Genomic DNA, 17,120 nt, shown 5'->3' on the forward strand with positions numbered 1-17,120 from the left:
GTGGGGCTGCACTCCCTCCAGAGGCCCGAGGGGAGGGGGGACTGTGGCTGCATCCTCCAACCCCCACCGTGTCTTCACGTCATCTTCCCTCAACGTGTCTTGTGTGCAAACTTCCCCTCTTTACAAGGTCACCCTGTGACCTCACAATAACCTGGTTAATTCTGCAAAGACCCTACCTCCAAATAGGGTCCTATTCGGGGGTCCTGGGATTAGGACTTCAGCCTCTCTCTGGGTGGGACACATCCAGCTTAACGCAGCTGGAATTCATCTTTACGTCGGATGTGAGGTGAATGTCAAGGTTCATCTCTGTCCTCGTGGGCAACCAGGTGACCCAGCACCATGTATGAGTAAGACTATCTTTTAGCCCATTTCTCTGCAGAACCATCTTTACCATCAGAAGTGCCCGGATGCAGACGCGACAGTCCGCTTCTTTTCAAGCTTCACACAGATTACATGCTGGCTTCATCACGGAAGCTTATAACAAGGAAAGGATCTGCAGAGCAAATCCTACCAAGCTGACCGTCGGGGTGCCTTGGCTGCTTTTAACTCTCGGCGTTTTCATACACCTTAGAATCAGCTTGCAAAGTTCCAGAGAACACACCCCCTGTTGGAACTTTGACTGGGATCTTATCGATCTTAGGGAGAGAACTGACATCTCTATGGAGCTGAGGCTTCTCATCCATGTACATGTTGTATGAATGCATTTCGTTTGTCTTAATTTCTCAACACTGGCTTGTAGATTTCTGTGCGAAAGCCTTGCACAATTTTTTCTTGGATTTGTTCCTTGTTAACTGGTTTTATTTTTTGCTGAATTGTAAATAAAGTCTCTCTAAATTTCATTCTCTAATTATGCACTGCTCACATAGAGAAACAGTTCCCTTGCGTACAGGTCCCGCAGCCAGCCGCCTTGCGAAACTCACGTATTGATGTGAGTGAGTTGTCTGAGGGTTGTTTAGATTCCCTCCACACACAGCCTGTCACCAATGACCATCTCAGGCTTGTCACTTCCTTGCAAATCCTCTGCCTTTTCCTTCCTGTCCTCCCCTTGCTGGAAGGGCCAGGGCCCGATCAGCAGCGGTGACAACGGTGCATGAACATTCTAGAAGGGAGTTTCTGAAGCCTCCCCATGAGGTGGTAAGTTTGCTCTCGTAGTTTGTAAACCCCCTTAGTCAGATTAAGAAGCTCCTTTTAATTTCTAGAGCGGTATGAGTGTTTAGCATGAATGCTTGTTGAGTTTTATCAACTGCCTTTCCTGCAGCCGGCACCTCGATCCTAGGATTTTTCCTTCATTCTATTAACGTGATGAAGTCCACGGATTGGTTCACAATCGCTAAACCAACCTCACGTTTCTGGATGAAACCCCACAGGTTGTAACACAGCATCCTTCTCACAGACGGCTGGATTCACTGTATAACGTTCATCTGCGGGTCTTGAACCGACATTCGTGGGTGTGACCTGCAACTTTTCCTTCCCTGTAGTTTCCTTGTTGGGTTTTAATATCAAGCTGTGGCACTGAGACATCAAAGGAGGGACTGGACCTGGGGACACAGCCATTAGCACGAGGCCACCGCGTTGGTGGGGGGTGGGAGGCGGGAGATGGAAGACCTCACAGGAGCACCTTCAAGGGGTCTTGCAGCCAAGGAACAGGGTGGCGGCCGGCAGGCAGGGAGAGCCCTCCCTTCAAAGATGAGGAGACAAGGCCTGGAGGACTAAGGACACGGCCCACGCGGGGCCCTGGCACCTGCGCTCGGGCTGCTCTGCTCTGTGCCCCGCGGCCCTGGGTGGCTCTGAGCAGCCCACGGGGCTCAGAACTCAGCCAAGCTCCAGTCAGCAGCTGGGGAGGGGCTCCGGAAACCAGAGTTGAGGTGGGGGCACACCTGGCTCCTGCCCGTGGCCTCCCCACTCCTGCCCTGTCTGGCTCGGTCCAGAAGGGCGGTTCCAGGGTAGGCGCCTGGCAGTGAGGCCCAAGCTGTGACATAGAGCCACCACGGTCCCCCAGCCAGGGTGGGTGAGTCCCTGCTGAGGAAGGGCACCCAGCGCTCCAGCTCCCTGAGGCCAACAAGTCCCCGGACTCCACAACCACGCCACGCAAGCGTCCGGGCGGCCTCTGGGAGGGAGCCCCCAGGGCCGCCAGGTCTGCCACGTCACAGGCAGCTCTGCGGGCTTGGTGGGAGGCGGGAACACGAGGCCCCCGGATGCCAGCCCAGGAGGACACACCCGCTGTTCTTGGAAAAGGCATGACTGCAACCTCGCATGAAATGCGAGGCTGGTTTAGCAATTGTTGTTGCAGATAGGCAGGCCGGGGTGGGGGTGGATGAGGGCAAAGTGGCCGTTGTTGGCTGCAGACTCAACAAATAGAGGGCAATTGAGGTGAATGGGAGGGGACTGGTGACAGCCCCCACGTGGCCAGGAGCCCTCACCCGAAAGGAGACAAAAGGGCCAGCCCCGCGGGCTCTGGACGCTGGTCAGAGGTGCTGCTGGTTACTGCTCAGCCGCTGCTGCCCCACCATGAGCCTCCTGCTGCTGGCCACAGGGCTGACCCTGCTCGGCAGCCCCCAGACCCTGCACCAGGGGCCACAGGACTCCAACTTCAATGAGACTCTGGTAGTCAGCCGCAGGCATCAGGCGAGGGATGGTGGCCATGGGGACGGGATGGGCCAGCCCCTGCTGTGCCCCTGCCTGCGCCAGCGCCCCCACCTCTGCCTCTCAGGTCAGCGGAGACTGGTTCTCAGCAGCGCTGGCCTCCAACAGACCAAGACTCCTGCAGGAGGGCGCGGACGCACAGCTTTTCATCCACAGCATCCAGGTGACCCCCAGGGCCCTGCAGCTCCACCTGCACAGGAAGTAAGTGTGGGAGGAGGTGCTGGGCCGGCGGGCAGGGCCAAGGTGAGCCCCAGGATCCTGTCCCCTGCCCACCTCACAGCCTTCTTCCCAGGCTCAGAGGTGAGGGGGTCACCAAGGCCAGAGGTGATGTTGTTGGGGGGCCTTGCCACCTGGAGACAGACACAAGGGTCTGAGATCCAGTGTGGCTGAGCCCTGCCCAGTCCCACCAAGGGGCTCCATGGAGAAGGCCAAGCCACATTTTCCAGACACCTGGTTCCAAAGCCACCTGTCACCCCCCTCCCAGGGTAAATGGTACATGTGTCCCAGTCATGACGGTGGCAAATAAAACGAAGAGGAAATTTCAGTACCTGATGGAATGTAAGTATAGACACACTGACATCCGGCCTGGGAGCTCGGGCGGAGCACAGCCTGGAGCGCACTGCCAGGACACCTGCCCCACGGCAGTGTCCCCTGGCTAGACACCGCCCCCCATGGTGCTCTCTGCGGTGGGGGGGGGGGGGCACGAGCTGGCGGAGGTGTCTGAGAAGGGCGGGAGACCCACACCCCGTCCTGCCCAGCCTGGGGCCTGGCTGGTCCGGAGGAACAAGTCATCACCCCTGTGTAGGGACAGGAAGGGTCCCAGGGTGCAGTTCCAGCCCCCGCCTCCTGCCCCGCCCTCCACGTTCACAGATGGTGGCCAGAAAAGGATCTTCCTGGAGGAAGTGGACCCCAAGAGCTACGTCATATTCTGCACCCACCACAAAGAACACGGGAAGGAAACGGTGGTGGTGACCCTCTTCAGTAAGTGCCGGAGACCCCACCCGCCTGGACACCACCCACACCCACCTGACAGGGCAGGGCAAGCCCCACGCCAGGGACACCCAGCCCGCTGCGGGTCCCCAGGGAAGACCCCAGGCCACAGCCAGCAGGACCCAGGAGGCACCCCGGGCACCTGGAGGCCACTTGGGAGCAGAAGAGCTCTAAACACGAGATAAACACGCAGGATATACGTGCACCGGCAGTCAGCAGCTCAGTAAAGCCCCTGGACTGTCCCCTCTTCCTAAGTGTCAAAAATACACAGCATTAGGGGAAGTTTTGCGGAAGACACGTTTGCACCAACTCCCACATAAAAGCAAAGGTTTCTCCGTCCCTGGCGGTCCTGCTGGCGGCTGCATGTGGCCACGGATTCACAAAGCCGGCGTCTGGGATGCCCCCGGGCCTGCTGCCCTCCCGCCATGAGGGCCTCTGGTCTCCAGCAAACAAGAAAGGCCGTGACCAGGCCGTGTGTGTCACATGTGATGGCTTCCTCTTTCTCATTGGGATTCAGGGTCCTGGGTTTGGGGCTGTGTCTTTTCCCTGTGAAGTGGCAGAGTTAGGACATGGTGGCTTGTTAACTGCATCTGGGAAACGCACAGGCTGGTGAGCTCACACTGGGGCCACAGAGCCTGAGGGATGTGGTTGGCTTTCCCTGGACAGGGGGCTCCCCAGGCTAGAATCCAGTACTGCTGGTGGGGTCAGCTCCCTCTGGGGGCTCCAGGAAGGTCCTTCCTGCCTCTCTTGGCTCCTGGGGCCCAGGGCCCTTGGGCTGTGGCCAAATCACTCTCAGCTCTGCCTCTGTCTGTGTCTCAAATCTCCCTCCCTCTTTTCTCAAAGGGATACTTGTCACTAGACGCAGGGCCCACCCCAAATCCACGATGACCTCCCCATCCCAAGGCCCCTAACTTCATCACGCCTGCAGAGACCTTGTTCCCAAACAAGGTCCATTCCCAGTTAGGGGTCAGGATGTGGGCACGTTTTGGGGGGAACTTGACTCAACCTGCTGCAGGTAGCACTGAAATGACCTTGTTAGAAACATGAGGGTCAGCCCCATGCCGGGTCTCCAAACCTGCAGGGCCGGGGGCATGGTCTGTACTCGCCCACGAGGGGCCAACATCCAGGAACTGCTGGCCACGCCCAGGCCTCAAGTTCTGGCCGGACACTGAGTGTGCAGGGACCACTTCCCATGTCACCCCAGCACGTGACCGATGCCTGCGGCGCGGCCATCCAGGCGCTGGCGGCTTGCCTGTGGGGGCGGAGCCGCGCTCGTCGGGGTGGAGAGCTGCCGGCCCGCGGGCAGTCACAGCAGCACGGCTGCCTCTTGGCTTCTGCTCCGTGGTGGGGGTCACAGGACGTCCACGCCCAGTGCATCCTCGTGTGTGTGCCTGTGTGCAGCCTTGGTGCTTCCCAAAACGTTGTGTTGGTTTGTCTGCCTTTAGACAAGACTGCTGAGGGCCCAGACATCCCCAGATGTTCCCAGGGCCCCAGCTCTTTATCCCAAAGTGGAATAAACAAAGGAATAAATGCAGGGGACAGTGATGACCGGGACCCAGAGGAGAGGCCGGACCCCACCCGAATGCTGATGGCTCTGTGGGGCCCTTGCCTCCTCTCTGACCCTACCTGGGGCCACCTGGGTCACGGCAGCTCCTGCCCCCACAACTATGCCTGCTCCCCAAAAATCCAGGGCCGTCTCCCAGCCCCCAGAACCCCACAGTCTGCTGTCCCAAATGACCAAAGAGAACGACAGCCCGACCCTCTGTCCACAGGCCGGACCCCTAAGGTGACTCAGGACACCCTGCTGATCTTTAAGAACTACTGCAAAAGCCACGGCATTCACAAGACCAACATCATCAACGTGACCAAAGCTGGTGGGTGCCCACCCCCGCCCCAGCCTCGGGGGGTAGAAGTGCCCGGCCCAGATCTCCACTCAGCACACCCACGCCCCTCTCTCCACAGATCACTGCCTCCACGCCCGACAGTAGGGGCCGCCGCGCCCAGGTGGGTGACTTCTGACCCTGCGGGGGCTGCAGCAGGGGCTGCTCAGCACTCACAGGAGCCCCTACCCCATGCAGGGCCCTGACGGCTGGGAGATTCAGGATGTGGAGCCAGGACGGGGCCCAAGGCGGGGTTGCCCAGGGAGTCAGTGATGGGCTGATGCTGGCACAGCCTGGGGCAGGGGGCCTTGAGAAAACTCAAAGTGGGTCTGTGGGCAGAGGGCTGTGGAGAGCAGATGAGGGCCAGGGCCCTGCATGCTGCAGCCCGTGGTGAGCCCCTCCCATCTGCTCCTCTGTCCCTTGACAGACATCCCCAGTCCCGAGCCTAGGGGAAGCCCTGGCACAGTGCAGGGAGCTGGACCCCTGGCTCTCCAGGTGGTGCCCCACGCCTCCCGCAGATCGGCCCCATCTGCCCCCATCCCCATCCCCGTCCCACCAAGCCCCCTCTCGCTCACAGGGGTGTCTCCCAGGCACTCTGCCACCTTCCCAGAAGGACCAGAAGATCTTGGTCAACCCGAGGAGCCCTTCAGCCTCCCTGACCCTCTAGGAGCAGCCACCACCCTCCTGGAGGCCTTTCTTGGTGTGTCCAATAAACGACTGCCCCGGACCCAGTGTGCTCTGGGGGCTTCACCTGTTCACGAGCCTGGCTGGTGATGGCACGCTGGCCAGGACCTGCCCACTGGCACCCCAGCCCGGGCCAGGGACACTGGAGGCAGGGGCCCTCCTGATGAGACCGAGCCTGTCAGGGACTTGAGTCCACACCGTCAGGGGTTCACCAAGACACCCTTCAGAGAGAGCGATGATGGGAGATGTGCAGGGAGGGGGCAAGGCTGGGCCCACAGCCAACCTGCAATTTCGGGGCCACAGGCAGTGGTGGTCTCAGGGCCTGTCACACAGTGGTGATGGCAAGGGGGTCTCAGGGCAGAGCCCACCAGCTTCTCCAGCTCAGAGGCCCTTCTGGCCACACACTCGTCTCCCCTAAATGACAGTGGCTGAGGCCCTGGGGGCAGGGACAGTCACTGGGCAGGCAGCAGGGGACGTCTTACCCTCCCTGAGTCACCAGAGCCTGGTGGGTGCCTGCCTGCACCGCTGCTTCAATGCCCAGCCAGGGCGCCCACCATCCTACGCCGGAGCCCAGGAAGCCTGCCTGATCCCCCAGCCAGGATCCCGCCACCGACCCCAGCCTCAGGGAAGGTCCCTGCTCCACAGTCAGCAAGCCCCTTCGCTCCCCCAAGGGCTACACCTTTGGGCCATGCATAAGCTCACTCCTGCCCCAGGCCAGGTGGCTCTCTCTGGTGGCCCAGGATCCCCCAAGGCTATCTCTCAGGCCAGGCTGTGCCATGTGGCTCTAAGGCCTGCATCAGCCCTGGACAGCAGCTGGCGGGGAGGTGGGGGGGAGCTGGCTGCACTGTCCCTCAGTCAGAGGATCACCCACCCCGACGCTGGGACGAGGCCCCTAGCCCCCAGGACCCACCCCCAGACCACAGCCCAGCACCCTGGGTGGCTGAGCCCACCCTCTCTGACTGCTCCCCTCTGTGCTCCCCGGGTGCCCCCACCTCTGCCTCCTCCATCACAAGCCTGTGACCCAACTTGTGTCTGCTTCCCTTCCCCCACACACGCCCTCATCCTCAGGCAGCACCCACCCCCTCCACTCCAAGGACACCCTAGTCCCAACAGTCTGGGCCACGGTCTGACAATACCATTTCCTCACCGGCTCCCGCTTCTCCTCAGCACAAGCCGCCCTCCCCCCTGAATCCCGGGCCCTGACTGCTCCTTTGGGAAAGGCCCAGCACTGCTCGCCCCAGCCCCAGCACATGGGGGCGGGGGCACTTGGGAGAAGGGAAAAGGGACCCCACCCCATCATCAGCGCGAAACCAGCTCAAAAGGAGGTCTCAGGAGTCCTGGGCCCCAGAGACAACTGCACTGGAGGGCACTCCTGCTGAGCCCGAGGTACCCCCCCCCACCCCTCTTCTGCAAGGAAGCAGAAACAACAGGAGTGACTGAAGCAGGTCACTCAGCACCCTCCCATCCCACCCCTGGGGGGCACTGCCCATCTGCTTCACGGACAGACAGGCAGGGGGCTCCGGAGGACATGGCTTCCTGTGGTAGCCCGGCGGCGGACGGGAGCCTCCTGCCCACTGTCACCAGTGCCCACCACACCCAAGACCCCAACACCCCGGGGCATGTGTCACAGGCAGGGGTACCAGCCAGCCAGCCAGCCCCCCGCCCCCGACCCAGCTGAGCCCCCCCCCCATCAGGCGTGGGAAAGTCAGGTGAAGTTGGAAAGAGCCCAAGGGTCCATCGGTGCAAAAACCGACACACTGGACACTGAGGGTTCACTCCTCCCCGCCTGCTGGGGTCCCAGGCACCTCACCCCACCATGTGCGCACATGCACACACACGTGCACATGCTCACAGCAGCCAGGCCAAAGGCACCTGGAGAAGAAATCGTGGCCCCGCTTTGGGCGTCCCCAGTGGACGAAGGTGGGGAAGGGGACCCTCCTAGTGCTGCTCTTTGTCCCCTGGGGTCGAGATGCTCTGACGGCAACAGCCTGGTGCGGGCTGGGCCCTGCCGCCAGGGAGCAAGAAGCACCCTGGCCCCCGCCAGCCGGACCCGCCCACCCTCCCACTCAGGCCCAGGAACAGCGCCACAGTCGCGCGGGGGCGGTTTCAGCCTGCATTCTCCAAAAGGCCCTGGAGGGTCAGGCTGTGGCTGTGAAGCTGCTGCCATGCCCCGGGCTGCCCTCCACGACGGCGGGGACCCCGTAGTCCGGACACCTTCTCCTAAGTGCCCCTCTGTGTTGCTTAGAACTCTCTCCACCCCCACCCCCGGGCACCCGGTGAAGGAGCCTCCTGCCCCGGCAGAGGCCGTGTGCCCCGTGGACCTCCTGACCCTTCACTCCTCACTCACAGACTGAGAGGCTGCGTTCTGAGTAAGCAGCACCCCCCCCCACCACCACCACTTAAAGGAAGCACAGAGAACCGTGCCCCCGGGAGCAGCAGCAGCAGGACACCGCATCCCTGGGGTCACCAGAAGGGCAGCCTGGACAAGGACTTCTAAGGGACAGGCACTTCCCAACCACCTGGGACTGGGCTGCCCAGACACGCTTGGCCACGTGTGACCCCGGGAAGCAGCCTCGGGGTCCAGGGCTCATCCTCCTCTTGCTGAAGGTTCTGCGTCCTGGTGGCCACTGTCCATCACCTGGCCTCTGATGTCCATTCCCAAACCCAAGAACAGGGCACTTTTGGGACAGTCCCCAAGCAGGTCCAGAACAGGCTGGGGGGCAAGAACTCCCCGAGGAACGATGACCTGGGAGGGCCCCACCTGGAGAAACCCAGCACCAGGAAACAAGCCCCCACGGGCCATCCCAGGCAGCTCCACGGCCACTGAGGTCAGCCCAGGGACCAGCCCTGAAGCCCCTGAGCCTGCAGGTCCCTCTTCCTGCCACCCTACACTTGGGCAACAACTTTCCCTTTTAGGTTAGAGCCCAAGAATTTCAAACGAGGTGAGCATAACCAACCTTCACGCTCGTAAGAATAAAACCCAGCTTTTCAGAGGTGTAACATGGCCATTTTCTGCCCTGAGGAGGCAACACAGAGCATCCATCCGTCCAGGTAATCTCCTGGTCTGACTCTCCAGAAGAAAAGGGAATGCCAGCTCCACCCCGTTGACAGAGCGTTGGGGGAAATTTCAGTATCTAGAAGCTTCTCTCCCATCATCCCGGAGAGGCACAGACACCCATATCCAGGGGGCTCGGGGAGGACCCAGCACCCACGTTCCTCAGAACTAGCGCCACCAAGGGCACTCCCTGCGAATAGGGCTGGCTGGGCCCTGGACAAAACCAGACACCAACCTGGCCAGGCTGGGTGCTCCCTCCCCTAGCGCCCAGGCCCCATCCAACGCCAGGGGCTTCAGAGGGCATGGGAGGCCGGCCCCCTCCTCCCCTCCTCCACATGGCTCTGCACCTCCACTGCCCCCACAGTCTGCCGGTCTGGGAGGCCAGGCGGGGAGCGGAGGGGTGAGGGGGGCCTGCAGCGGCGCCTTCTCTGGGCACAGCAGCTCCATGTGCACCGTCCCAGGACCTGCAGGAGGGGACCCAGGACCCTGGGGCAGTGTAGGGCTGAACGCTGCAGTTCCAGGCCGCTCTCCTCCCGCTATCAGACTGAGACTGGTCACCAACCACTGCTCTTGCCCCACGAGCCTGCCTGGGCCTCAGGATCACTCCCAACACCGGCTCCAGGTGCCCCCTCTGTGGGCTCGAGTTGGCACAGACAAGCCCTGCCTGCCACCTGGGGCAGGGTCCTATCCTTCGCCTTCAGTGAGGGGATTCAGCGTCATGGTGGGTCCCACCCACCTGCCCCTTTGGGACCTGGGTCAGGCTTCTGAACAAGCTGAGTCCTGGCTCCCAGGCCTCCCTCCCAGGGTGCAGGGTGAGGCTGTCCAGAGCCCAGACAGGGTCAGTGTGGCCAGAGACACAGGGGCTTTCACAGCTGTGCCCAAGCCCAGAGAAGGGGGGCTGGGCAGAGCTGGTCTGCTCCGAGGTGAGGAGGGGGCTCTGCTCAGCGACTCTGCCCCAGGTCCCCTCCCGCTTGTAGAACCTGACACTCCCAGCAGCAGGGCTGGCGCCGGCCTCAGCCACATCCCACTGGGCTCTGGGCCCTGGGTCAGCGTCAGAGGACAGGGGACAAGCTCACCGTCTCCAGTCCAAGGGGCGCTGGGCACAGAGCAGAGGGGCGCATGCACGTGGAAGCCGGTGAACCAGAACCTGAAGACCTGCTGAGTCCACACCCACCAAGAGAGGCATCAGCCTGCACACACGCATACACGCATCGGTCCACAGGTGTGCAAATGCAGCACACAGCACACGTGTACACACACAACGTGAACACACATGCACACAGTCTCTGAGGGGACACTCTTGAAAGCAGGCTGCAAGGAATGCCTGGTCAGATGACAGAGTCAGGCCCAGCACCCTCATGCTCTCAGAGCCTAGAACGTTTCTGGAACATGGGCAGCCAGGTGGTGGAGGCCCTTCCATGGAACAGGCTCCTGGGATAGGGGCTGTGGCCACTGACCGTGGCTCTGCCGGATGAGAGGGCAGGACACCCCCAGACGTGCCCCATGCCCCGGTCAGGGACTTCAGGAAGCCCACGGGGGAACAGGGATGCTGGCCCAGGCGTGGCACCACCCCACAAGCCCACCTGGGCCTCCCCGGGGCCCCTCGTCCATGGTGAGGGCTGCTCTGCACCACCTGCCCCCACCACACACACACCGGCCACCCTTCACCTTTGTGGGCAGTGACTCAGAGACTAATGGAACCTCCTAGCTACAGGTACGGGGGGTGGGCACAGGGATGGCAGCCTGGGCAGGGGTCTCTACACGCACACTGGGTGGGGCTCTGCCCCGCTGTGGCCCCTGCACCACTCTGGCCTGGGAGGTCACGTGGGGCCCAGTGTCTCGGAAGGGGACAAGGTAGGGTGAGCAGCCCGGTCAGAGACCGGCACCCTCATCACTTGGCTGAAAGGTGGAGAGACTCAGGCAGGGTCACTCCTCACAGGAACCCAGGCCCTCCCCCGCTGCCAGGGCAGGAGCAGCTGGGATTAGGGCTGGGACCACCAGGGTAGACAGAGTCCAGGCGCTCAAGCCTCTGCCCCAGGCCACACAACAGGCCCCGCCTCGAAGGCAGAGGGCTGCCCCTTCCCCCGCACATCCTGGGCTGGAGAGAGGCCTCCCCTGATGGACTCTCCAGGGACCCCCCAGGCCAGCCTCGCAGGCAGGAGAAGTTGGGTCGCACGCCCACCTCTCAGGGAACAGACCCAGAAAACACGGGTCTCAGTCTGTGGACCCCTCCCCACCTCAGCCCCAGGGCCGGGTTATTTAGGGACCCCACAGGACGGGAACATCACAGAAACAAAACCGCAGGCGAGGGCCAGTGCTCTGAATGGAGATGATACCATCTGCACAGTGAATCGCATTAATTACACAAATGCTACACAAGTTTTGCTTCCTCTAGGAAAATCGCTTTTCCTCTTTAACACTCAGCCTTCCCTCCCCGCAGCCACCCCCTCCAGCCCCGCTCGAATTAGAGTGCAGCTGCAGCTGAAGCCCAAAATCAAATGCCCAAGTGTGCGGCCGGCACCAGTGGCCCTCAGCAGGCAAAGAAGTCCGGGAAGATGCTCTCCACCTCGTCCCGCAGGGCCAGGCTGGGGCAGCTCACGTCCGAGCCCCACGGCTCCAGAGGACCATCTGGGGGCTCCTGGGACCCGGGCTCAGGGTCTGCCAGGAAGCCTGGCTCTGCCCTGCCCAGTGGGCTGCTCCTGGTGGGGACCTGAGAAGGGGCACTGCCGCCTCGGCCCTCCAGAGACCCTGGAAGCAGATGGGACACGTCAGCAGAGCAGGCAGGTACCCTGGGAGCCCAGGGTGCACAGAGTGGGGTCAAGTGTGCAGAATAGGGCCCACCTCCACCCACCCGTCCCGCCTGACCAGGAAGCCTTCTGCTCATCCGTGAGATGGGAATGGGAGGCAGTGTGACCAGGTGGGTGGGCCCGCTCCTGTCGGCCCTGCTCCAGACCCAGAAGGTCCAGAACCAAGAAGGTGCTTCTCCCAACACCCAGTCCTGCAGGGACGCCCCTCACTGCACATCCAGACGCCTTTGCAGGAACCTCGGGAAAAGCCTGACGGGACCTTGCAGCTGACACACGACCAGCCCCACACGCCGTGCACTCACACACTCCCACCCAGATACAGCCCCTCTGCACACGCATCCCATCCTTCCCCAGTGGTCCTGAAGACCACCAGCAAAGAAGGAAACGGGAGCTCAGAGACAGACAGATACTTGGTGTCACACAGCAAACTGGATGCTGTCACATCTCCCCAACAGTCCCAGTGCCTGCCTGGGTCTGCATCAGCACCAACTAAGGCCCCAAATCAGGGGCGGAGGGGGAAGAAGGTGGCCCAGGCTGAGCACTCCCCCGCTTACCCGGCCACCAGTCAGGACTGGCAGTCAGCAGAAAGGATGCCCCGTCTTCTACATCACATCCCGACACAGACCTGGATGGAACAAGAATACCTCGCTCCTGAGTGGTCCCAGGTACCCCGGACCTTGCAGTTGGAGTGAAGAGCACGGGCTCCGAAGGGCAGCTTCAGGTTCCAGGACAGAACGGGGTGACCCCTCCCTGTGGACCCTGAGTCCGTCCTGCTGCTGGTTCCCCTCCAGCACCCTCCCCTCCCACGCCCCAGCTGGTGTGTGCTCACAAAATGCAAACTCCCTTACTATCAGCCAAAACAGAACACGATTAAAAAGACAACAGTGTTTTCAGAAACACACTAGAAAGCCACGTGGCACAGGCTGGCAGCCTCGGCCTCAGGCAGGCACTGTGGGCTGAAGGACACAAACCCCCCGGCGCGCAGATACAAGACCACAGACGTGGCCGGAAGGAGGCGCGCGCCTGCTTGGGGCATCAGGCACACACGTGCACACACCCCTGGGGCACCCACCTGGCGTCCAGCGTTGGGGCCAGGTGGGTCCCCCGAGCTGAGGGCCCAGCCTGACCCAGGCAGCTCAGAGGCTCTTCGCTCACCAGGGGGGAGGGTGGCTGCCGTGAGTGGGGAGGCCACAGTGGGGACTTTCTTGGGGCCTTGGAGGGACTCGGGCCTCGGGACCCAGGGACCAGGCTGGGAGGCTCTATGAGGGAAGCAAGGTGTGGGTCAGCCTTCCCCACCTGGAGCACAGCCCTCCCATGAAGACTTCGGCCCTCCGCACAGCGCATGGGGCCACATAAAGCTCAGAAACAGAAGATTAACAGGCAACCACGAGAAAGTAAATGTCCAGAGATGAGGCACCTGGGGCCAGGGAGGCTTCCTGGAGGAGGCACCCACTCGGCCTCCGGTCAACCATGTGGGGCTCAGACCTAGGAATCCTCGTGCCATTACCCCCCCCATCTGCTCATAATTCATGACCTCGGGTTCCATCTTCAAACCACCCTGCTGTGAACCCTGCACCCTCACGCCTTGCCTGTGGGTCCCAACCTTCCCCGGAGGCCCAGCTGGGCTGCCAACCCTGTGACAGCAAGACCCCTCCCCTCCTCTGTGGGCATACCAGGGAAGGTGGAAGGCATGGTCTCGCCTCCTGTGACACTCAGGGACGGGCAGTGATGGTCCCGGGGCAGGGGTCCAGCATGAGGGGGACACAGTCGTCATGGGTGTGTCTTATGGGCTGGGCAGGGGTAGCAGGGGAGGACAAGATGGTGCTCACACTTACCAGACAGGACGGGCAGCCTGTCTGGCACCTTGGCCACCCCCTCGTCCACACCCGCAGCCACACAGCTTGGGGGTGTCTGTGGCCTAAATGGTGTGAAGACAAAGAGAGCTCTGAGCAGTCCGTGCCCACCATCCGCCCCCTTCCCGTGGGTCCCTTGGCCCCACAGGGACACTAACATGGTTACACTGGGTGCTCCCCTGCCAGGGTCTGGGGCACCTGCTGGGGTCTGTGTCGCCAGGGCCAGCTGCAAAACATCCTTCTGCCACTTGTGCCGCGTCTCCTGGGAGGAAACAAGGGTGTGAAACGTAAGTAACCTTGGAAAACGCAACAGAGGCATCAACCAGAAAGCCCGCAGGAAAAGCCAGCGATGGTCCGTCCCTGGCTGCCCTGCCTGGGGTCCTGGAGGTCACTATGAGTGTAGACCCTGTCCTCAGGACTCGGAGGAGGGAGGCAGAGGGCCATGCCAGCCCAGGGGGCTCACAGGAACAGGACTGCTACCCCTATCAGCCTTGGCACCATGGGGGAGTGCCAGGAACAGAAGAGGAGGCCACAGCTCATCCTCAAAGCTTCTGCAGGGCTCCTGGACCAGCTGCAACACACTTTTGGAGAGCCGTCTGCCAAAAACGCAGCCTGCCCAAAGGTGCAGGGCAGAGAGCAGAGGTAAGCCAGTGGGTGGGGGCGGGGGTGCCACGGCTCCCCCACAGAGGGCTGACCCGGAGCCAGAGAACAACTCACAGCGTGCTGCTCCCAGCCGGGCACCAAGGTGCCAGCCAGCCGGAGGAACTGCACTGACATCTCCAGGACAGAGGCCATGTCCTCCCGCCGGCCATCGAACCGGGGCAGCAGGGCCCGCAGGCGCTCACAGCTCACCGAGATCCGCTTCCTGCTCCCAGGGAGTAACAACCGTCTATGGGACAGTCTTGGCCAGGAGAAAAGACTGCAGCCGCTGGAACCACCCCTGGGGCCACCCCCAGGGGCTTCTCAGGTGCAAAGACTACAGGCCAAGGCCACTGGTTAGCTCTGCAAATGGTCTGGGCCCTTCAGGGACTATGTCAGGCTATAGACTCACGCGGGCCCTGGACCCCAGTTGCAGGCTATCCAGCAATCTGCCTCGGGCCATAGCCAAGACTAAACCATCAGTGCTTGGGGGTGTGAGTCCCCGCCAGGGTCTGGGGTCTATTGGTCCCATATGTACAGGACTTCAGATCAAAGAAGGGGCCACAGTGGTAGCCCCTGCCCGCGCCCCTCAGATTTTGTTTATGTTCGGGCATACTAAGTGTCTCCTTACCAAAGACCACAAGCCGGTCCCAGCCGCCTGAAACCAGGTTGCGGGCACACTGACCTCCTCTCCCCGCCCCGCCCCCACCACGTGGCCCCCACCACGTGGCCCCCACCTGCGCTCCCTCTCGCTGAGCACGTTCCGCGGGAGGCGGGAGCCTGGACCCTCCACCAGTGCAGGGGCCTTAGCCAGACCCGAACCCTGGTGAGGGTCTTCGCAGCAGACCTGGGTGCCACACGAGGAGGGAGCACTGTTGAGAAGAGATAAGCGAGCCCGCTCCGTGACCCCAGAAAACGCCCCAGGAGCCCAGAGCCGGTGATGGACGGGGCGGGTGCAGTACAGGGCCTGGGCTGCCCAGGAACAGGGCCCGTGCCTTCCTTCTTGCGCCCCTCTCTCCCTCCTTCCCCCTAAGGGCCAGGGGTCGGAGTCCGCCCCAGGTGGGCCAAGCTGGCTGGGGACGCCAACTCGGTCCATTTGAACTGGACAGAAATGCCAGGCCTGGACACTCCGAGCACCCCTGGCAGGAAGCCTTCCAAATGACCCCCTCTGGTGCCCTCCTCAATTCTCACCTGCATACCCCAGAGCCGGGGACTTGCGGAGGCCCAGCGGCGGTCTTAGAACGCCTGGACGCCATGAGCGCGCAGCCGCGGGAAGCTGCCACAAGGCCCCAGCCCCTGACGCATGCCCCGCCCCACGCCACGTGCGCCGTCCTGCCAGCCACGCCCCCTCACGTGTGCGCAGCCCGCCCCCACGTGCTCCCCTCCCAGGCGGCACCTGGCCCGCCCTCACCATGCGCACCCGCACCCATGCAAGCTCCCCGTCCCACCTTCGCCCACATGCAGCTCCTATCCTGGAGAAGTTGCCAGAAAGCGGCGCACCCAGGTAGGGGCCCAAGCTAGGCGGTCCTCCCCACCCGGTCCCCCATCAGCCAGGGTGCCACCAAAGCGTCAAGTGTGGTCTCCCCTCAAATACCCACCGTGGGCAAGCAGGAAACCTGTCTCCATCCGAGGAGGGGCTCCGGGCTGCGGGCAGGCGTCCTGGCGTGGGACTTTGGGCGAAAGGCGGCAGGCCAGCACCGAGGGCAGTCCTGTCGTCAGACGGCTTGGCCCCATCTCTCCGGCACTGCTGGGCTCCACAGCCTGAAGGAAGCGTGGAGGAGGGGCCGGCCGGCGCAGGCCATGGCTGCAGGTCAGACTCTGGAAGGACTGGCAGGGGCAGTGACGTGGCGCGCATTGTGTTAAGCCACACAGGAGAGGAGGCAGAAACCCCAGGAGGCTGTGGTCAGGGGTTAAAAGGAGGCTGGGACAGGGGACAGAAGTCACACTGCAGTCGAGGGCGATGCTGTCAGTGAGGGTGAGTCAGGGAGCAAGAAGGCCAGGACCCGTGCGCCAGGCCAGCACTCCCGCCAGAAGAGAAGAGCGGGTTCTGGGGCCCGCGCTCGCCCTCCCGGGCACGCGCCGCCCGCGGTCGCGGTCCTGTATTTGCGAGGGGAGAGAAGTGAAGCGTTGAGGCCAAGAACGGCTGGGGACTGTCAGCCCTATCAGTGCGTCCGGGCGGGGCATTGACGGCAGACGGGAGGAAAGGCCAGGACTTTTGCCCTTAGAGGGTGACAGCGGCCAGGAGATGGAAGTGGCGGAGCAGACCCTACAGAGCACACTGACTCGGGAGCACAGCGGGAGGGGCCTCAGCCGCAGTCCCACCTGCGCGGCTGCCTGGCTGGAGGAGCAGGTGGGCTGGAAGTCTCACCTGAGCTAGGGTGGGCGTATGAGCCTGTGGCTGGCTGTGGCTGGGCACGGGGACCGCTAGGAGTCCCTTCTGCCCCCTGGAGGCCTTCCCTTCGGTTATTGGGCTGCAGCAGGGTGCGGCCCCTCCTCACTGCCTGTCCGTAGGGTGCCCTATGTGGGGCGAGGGCAGAGCAGGGCGGCAGCGCACAGCAGAGGCGCCGAG

The 17,120-nt window shown here is 62.5% G+C and overlaps 2 protein-coding genes across 2 annotated transcripts; one reads left to right on the forward strand and one right to left on the reverse strand.

Annotated features, from left to right (window-relative positions):
* The first annotated feature begins 2,462 nt into the window (after positions 1–2,462).
* Positions 2,463–6,240, forward strand: LOC105069762 (uterocalin-like). Its single transcript, XM_010955962.3, has 7 exons — positions 2,463–2,604; positions 2,711–2,844; positions 3,128–3,201; positions 3,514–3,624; positions 5,406–5,507; positions 5,596–5,637; positions 6,091–6,240. Exons 1-6 carry the CDS (start codon positions 2,509–2,511, stop codon positions 5,619–5,621), a joined length of 543 nt encoding a protein of 180 aa, XP_010954264.1. The 5' UTR covers positions 2,463–2,508; the 3' UTR covers positions 5,622–5,637; positions 6,091–6,240.
* Positions 6,241–11,642: 5,402 nt separating this feature from the next.
* SOHLH1 (spermatogenesis and oogenesis specific basic helix-loop-helix 1) lies at positions 11,643–15,846 on the reverse strand. The gene is made up of 8 exons (XM_074361443.1): positions 15,743–15,846; positions 15,289–15,423; positions 14,630–14,777; positions 14,071–14,174; positions 13,895–13,977; positions 13,132–13,318; positions 12,614–12,684; positions 11,643–12,000 (listed from the first exon to the last, which is right to left on the reverse strand). The coding sequence occupies exons 1-8, from the start codon at positions 15,805–15,807 to the stop codon at positions 11,783–11,785; spliced, it is 1,011 nt and encodes a 336-aa protein (XP_074217544.1). The 5' UTR covers positions 15,808–15,846; the 3' UTR covers positions 11,643–11,782.
* Between the last annotated feature and the right edge of the window lie 1,274 nt (positions 15,847–17,120).

Source organism: Camelus bactrianus, chromosome 4, assembly GCF_048773025.1.
Source record: "Camelus bactrianus isolate YW-2024 breed Bactrian camel chromosome 4, ASM4877302v1, whole genome shotgun sequence".
In the NCBI taxonomy this organism is placed as follows: Eukaryota; Metazoa; Chordata; class Mammalia; order Artiodactyla; family Camelidae; genus Camelus; species Camelus bactrianus.

What these genes read in the sequence shown, in the direction of transcription:
- LOC105069762 (XM_010955962.3), top strand. Translation starts at nt 2,509, where the DNA reads ATGAGCCTCCTGCTGCTGGCCACAGGGCTGACCCTGCTCGGCAGCCCC. An exon ending in GGTGGTGGTGACCCTCTTCA is followed by an intron (nt 3,625 to 5,405) that starts GTAAGTGCCGGA and finishes CTCTGTCCACAG; the next exon opens with GCCGGACCCCTAAGGTGACT. An exon ending in CATCAACGTGACCAAAGCTG is followed by an intron (nt 5,508 to 5,595) that starts GTGGGTGCCCAC and finishes CTCTCTCCACAG; the next exon opens with ATCACTGCCTCCACGCCCGA.
- SOHLH1 (XM_074361443.1), bottom strand. Translation starts at nt 15,807, where the DNA reads ATGGCGTCCAGGCGTTCTAAGACCGCCGCTGGGCCTCCGCAAGTCCCC. An exon ending in CAGGCTGCCCGTCCTGTCTG is followed by an intron (nt 13,319 to 13,894) that starts GTAAGTGTGAGC and finishes CTTCCCTCATAG; the next exon opens with AGCCTCCCAGCCTGGTCCCT. An exon ending in GCCCCAACGCTGGACGCCAG is followed by an intron (nt 12,685 to 13,131) that starts GTGGGTGCCCCA and finishes TGTTCCATCCAG; the next exon opens with GTCTGTGTCGGGATGTGATG.